Source organism: Barbus barbus (assembly GCF_936440315.1).
Source record: "Barbus barbus genome assembly, chromosome: 2".
Classification (NCBI taxonomy): domain Eukaryota; kingdom Metazoa; phylum Chordata; class Actinopteri; order Cypriniformes; family Cyprinidae; genus Barbus; species Barbus barbus.
Genome location: NC_136730.1, coordinates 38158569 through 38164568, shown reverse-complemented (window position 1 = coordinate 38164568; position 6000 = coordinate 38158569). Strand labels below are relative to the sequence as shown.

The window sequence follows — 6000 nt, the reverse complement described above, 5'->3', positions numbered from 1 at the left end:
CACACACACATTAGCCTACATAATGAATACAGGATATTTCCATACTGCCTGTGCTTTCTTATTATTACTGTACAACTAGGCCTAAATGGAATCTTCTCCCACATTTTCCAGGCTGATTGTGGGGCAACATCTACAGAAAAATTTATTAAATGGTTGAGTCACAAAACCCCACAAACGTGCCTGCACTGGAAGAGAAATTAACATTTTAATCAGATCTCTTTAAAACAAAAAAAAACAAAAACAAAAAAAAACACATCCATTGTAGTACAAATAATATAACTCCATGAATGTACATAAAGCAATGTTCTGACTGTTGGGAGGGGAAGTAGGACTGAAGCAGCTGGGGCTGTGTCTGCTACTGGCAGTGCTAATGAAGGCTAATTAAAGAGCTCTTAGTGCAGTGATAAAGCTCAAGCTGAATGCAGCGTAGAGCCGTTTCTACTGCGAGAGCCTCTCCGTCCAGCCCACTTCCCCCTCTGTCATGAGACTGTGATGTCATCCAAGTGCAAACACACATGCACACACACAAAGACAATATCTGCCCCCAAGAACTGAGCTCAAAGAGATATGAAAACACAGTGAGCCAGAGACAGCGAGAGAGAGAGAGAGAGACACAGATGAGAGCAGGCTTTCTTACAGCACGTAGAGAAACCGAAGCTAAATCAAGTAAAAACTCTTTCACTGCCTTTCTCTAAAACCATCTGTGTGAGCAGCCCTGTTTACTTGCTGGTCTCCTAGCAATGCTTTCACTCTTCCTCATCCGCTCACGCGCTTGCTCCCTCCCCTTTTCAGAGTCTGATGCAATACTACACAGAATGATGTACATACACCATCTGGGCCATAAACTCTTCACTAACTCTGGCTGCTCCTGCACCAAAACACTGACCCTCAGATTAAAAACACTTATGGCATCAAATGCCTCTTAATTTATACATTGTTTTTATACAATCCCAGACTAAATTTCTACAGTGTTTTCATGCTTAACACAGTAGAATACAATCTACAGCTGTATACTGAGTGCTGTTTTGATGTTGGTTTTGTCTGCATTTACAAATCCTGGGATGGATGCCAGTGAATCTCATTAATCAGCATGTTGAAAACTCTCAAGACAGCTACATCTCTTAACTAAGGATTGCCATATTCTCACAGTTTTGCGATATTTGGGTCTAAGGTGGTGTTTATATTACAGCTGTAGCATTATGAAATATCAAAATCAGACAAGTCACCCCAAAAGCAAGAGTACACAGCACACAATTAACAGCATTAGGGGACACAATCCATGCAAATGTACACAAGAAACTTATTCACACGCCAAATACACAATACCAGTCAAACGTTTTTGAACAATAATGTTTTTAAAGAATTCTCTTCTGCTCACCAAGCCTGCATTTATTTGATCCAAAATACAGCAAAAGCAGTAATATTGTGAAATATTTTTACCATTTAAAATAACTGCTTTCTATTTGAATGTTTTAAAATATAATTTATTCCTGTGATCAAAGCTGTATTTTCAGCATCATTACTCCAGTCTTCAGTGTCACATGATCCTTCAGAAATCATTCTTGTATGCTGATTTGCTGTTCAAGAAACATTTATTGTGTGGGGGGGGGGGGGGGGGGTGATAGAAATGAATACTTTTATTTAGCAAGGATGCTTTGAATTGATCAAAAAGTGATGATAAAGAAACAGTTACAATAGATTTCTATTTCTATTATATAAAAAAATTCAACACGACTGTTTTTAAAATTATTATCATTAATAATAATAAGAATATTTTTAAGCAGCAAATCAGAATATTAGAATTATTTCTGAAGGATGTGACTGGAGTAATGATGCTTAAAATTCCGCTTTGAAAAAACAGGAAAACATTACATTTTAAAATATATTCACATAGAAAACAGTTATTTTAAATAGTAAAAATTTCTATTTTTTTTTTTTTTTTTTATCTATTAGTGATGACATTACCCAGTTAGGTGCTATAGAGAGCAATGGGTTTTAAGCGCCTTGACCATCTTAAGAAAACTGGGTTACAAAAATGGTTTATGAAAACCCAACAAATAGACATCACAGTCATGTATTATTAGTGTATTATGATTAGTTAGGATCATATATTGACGGTGACTAACTAAAATGTTTAGACTGTATAAAAAAAGAAAACAAAAGATGCCCACTCATGGTCTGAATGCTGAAATAAGCACAGCAATACAGTGCAATAGTTTATGTAGTTCTTAAGAAAATATTTAGGATAAAAACTACCCGATGGATTGTTAATTAAGTGTGCGTGCATTTGATATAAAAGCAATTTTCCTCACCTTCTTCCCACCCTGCTTTTCCACCATGTCGGTGTTGGATGGGAAGTCCTCCAGCTGGGGGGTTTTAGAACCCCCACCCTTGGGCATCGTTCAGCTATTGCCACGCCAAACCTCATTCACGCTTCCATCGCATCGTCATCGACCGTCTGTGAGACAGGGAGAGGGAAGGACACATTAGCACTTTACTGTCAATCTCCTTTATGACATTTCACTCTGCACACTAAGTTCTCCATTTTTTTCCCCATTTTTACTCAACTGCCCAATCTCAAAGCCCTTTAAAGCAATAGATCTTCAAAAACAAATAGCATTTATGTACTGATCTCAGAACATGTATGTGGGTCAAAGACGAAAAGGGTGTTTTAAGCATCAAAAAAATTAAAGTGCAGTACAGCTTTAAGTTTTGTTTTTTTACCCATAGATTAGAATGTGTGGTGTTTAAGTTTATATTTTTCTGAACAAAAAATAATTATATCATACATTTTTTACCATGTACGCACTAAAATGTCATTCAGTGTAACAATATATATATACCAAAAAATCTTGTTAGGTATATTTAAAACTTGAATCATTTGACATATTAAAAGACTATTTAAGCATCACAGTACAGCCCTCAAATATTAATTAACTTCAATTTTTAAATCTTTATACTTTTGCTAATGTCCTTCAAACCACTATGTTTTCCAATTTGCCAGCAAAACGTTTTTGTAAGGAAGTGAAAATCATTTAAAATATACAAAAATTTAGTATGATCATACATTCTTATTTGTATTTTAATAGGTACAGGTCAAAATAAGTATGTGGTTTCATTTTTACATAAATATATGTTACACTGAATGACCATGGTTTGTTACTCTGAATGACGATTTGCCAAAAAGAGAGGATAACATTGCCATTGTTCCCATAACTGAAATATTTTTAGCATTAATCTGTCATTAAATTAGTTTTAATAATAATCCTGAGTAAATTACTGCAGAAACAGATGTTGAAATATAATAAGCATTTTCCTGATGCTCCCCTGCCATGCTTGCTTGCCATTCTGACTTGCTCTGCCTCAAAAATTCCTGCTTGCAGCCACATTTATTAATGCTTTGTTTGCAAACATAAATGACATTATCAGGATGAGTATTTGGGGTGGAGAATCCCCTCAATGATCTCTCTTGAAGTACTGACATACTGTAGTGAGGGGGTCTCTCTGCCCAGAATTATTGGCAAGCTGTTATTTCAACAATTACAATGCTCAATACCAGTCTCTTTTCCTGGCTAAAGGCACGTTCACACCAACTACGGTAAGGATAAAGATAAAAAAAAAAAACCAAAAAAAAAACCGCTTCTATATAAAAGAACAGCAGGTTCCACAGCACAACTAACGGTAACTGCACAGAAAAACAATATTATTGGAATCTCTTATATTGTTGGACTTTTTTTTCCAGCTGATGAATGATAAAAGCATTGACAGCCAATTAGAATTCATTGCAGCACATGCTTAGAATGAACAGTGCTATTGTTCATCGGTGTGGAGGCTAACATACTATTATAGTTATTGTTTTTGGTGTGAACGGGCTTTAAGAGTGCCACCCAAGCTACCGGGTCCACACTTAGTTTCTTAGCTTTTTGGCTTTTGCAGTGCCTAGTGACTCCCTAAGTTCATGGGTGTCTATAATTAATCAATAATCAAATAAAAAAATACCAAAATGCATTCAAATATTAATATTTATTAGGTTTAACACATTTGTCAATGCTAAACATTCCTCATTTATCTGTAATTTAAATAAGATGCTAAAATTGTTATTTATACAGTGATACTGTCATTCAGTGTAATGGATGACACTGTGGTGTAACAGAGAATTTGCATTACCCTGAATGACAAAACTTCTACTTTAGCTAATATTTCAGGCAATCAAATGGCCATCTATTTCAAACCGTAAACTTGACCATTAAAGTTAAATCACAATTATTCACAACATCTACTTGTTTTTCAAAAAATCTAACATTAAAGGTGTTTTTTGGCATTTCACTGAATGACGCGTGTTTTTGTAATCTATGTTACCACACCATGAAAAGGTGAAATTATCAAGCATTTAAGAGCAGTAAACTCACTTTTCTGCAGCACCACATGGTCTTCCTGGTGCCATTTAATGATGTCAGAGACTGCCGAATGACTATCAGCTATTTATATGATTTCAGAAAACCTTCTTATTCCTGTTACACTGAATGATCTCAGATAAACTGCATTTTCAGGACAAAAGTCCCCTTTCCATTTAAACACTTAAAAAAAACAAAAAAACAATAAGACACAGTCCTTTTAATATAACACCGCCAATACTTACTTGAAAATGCCAAGACTATATATATATATATATATATATATATATATATATATATATATATATATATATATATATATATATATATATATATATATATATATATATATATATATATATATATATATATATATATATGTATATGTGTTGGACCATTACACTGAATGACAATTTTACACAATTATACACATTATTTCCCCACAAAAGTTATTTTAAATATGAAAGTAGACAATTTGCTTGCATTTAAGATGTTTTTTCTGCATTTAAAATGACTTTTGTAAATGTAATCTGATGCGGACACCAAAATGGTGACATCATGTACTGATCTCATTTTCTGAAAGAAATGACATTGTTAATGTTCTATATACAACCAGTCAACCTATTGGATGGATGCAAGAACTGAATAGTAATCAACTGATCATGTTTAATTGATATAACAATGACCAGCGTACATTTCAAATTACAACCATATTGGCATCTGGTTGCATTTTTTTGTTCAGTTCTCATTTGTGTAAAACATTTCCGGCATTTACAAATTACCATATAAAACAAATGACATGCTATGATACAGAGGTGATGACAGCATTCGGTTTGGAATGAAGGCACGTTAAATAGCCATTGACAACTACACACAGAAACACAAGGGTCTTCATGTGAAAGACACAATAGGGACTTCAACAGAAAAATTACACATGAAAGTAGGGATACCATTTTTTTCAGATACGATACCAAAAATTCTGAGTATCGGCTGATACCGATCTGATACCAGCACTGTTTTTTGTAGAATGTAGAGTTTTCTATACCTCAGTGTGTTGACCTGATCGAATACTCGATCGAAAAATACATAATCATAATCTATGACAAAAATACTATTATAAACTAGGTTAGTGGATAATTCAGCAGGCAAAAGCTATTCTAGAAAAATAATGAGTGCACAATTTTATAAAATCAAAACATTTATTAAATTATTTAGTGGGGAACAAATAAAAGTGAATAAGTGTAGGACTGTATCTGGTAAAATGTTACACAATGCTCTTTGTATTGTAAAATACATTCATGAAAAACAAGCAAATATATTTATATACAAATATATAAAATTAAAAGAAATTTCTTTTAAATGTATAGCACAGTAATGAAGGCAGCAACATATGATAGACAGGACAGAACAAGAAAGGCTATTAATAATCTTTCATTGCGTAAAACTTTTATACGAAAGGCTCCAATACAGAGCGGCACAAAGCGCTTATGCGCATCTCGTGCTTGAAGGAACACAAAGTCACAGCAAACAGCGCTCTGCATAGATAAGTTCAAAGCACAAAGGGAAGAGATATTGTAGGGCCCTATGATTTCCTCGATGCAGTAAA

The 6000-nt window shown here is 34.0% G+C and overlaps 1 protein-coding gene across 1 annotated transcript in view; it reads right to left on the bottom strand.

The window, feature by feature from the left end:
- LOC306887876 (ankyrin repeat domain-containing protein 11-like) overlaps positions 1-6000 on the bottom strand; it is a 132717-nt gene that overhangs the window by 23425 nt on the left and 103292 nt on the right. The window contains exon 3 of the mRNA XM_079445880.1: positions 2313-2458. Within this exon, the coding sequence (XP_079302006.1) occupies positions 2313-2399 (87 nt within the window). The 5' untranslated portion in view covers positions 2400-2458. The remainder of the gene's footprint in view (positions 1-2312; positions 2459-6000) is intronic.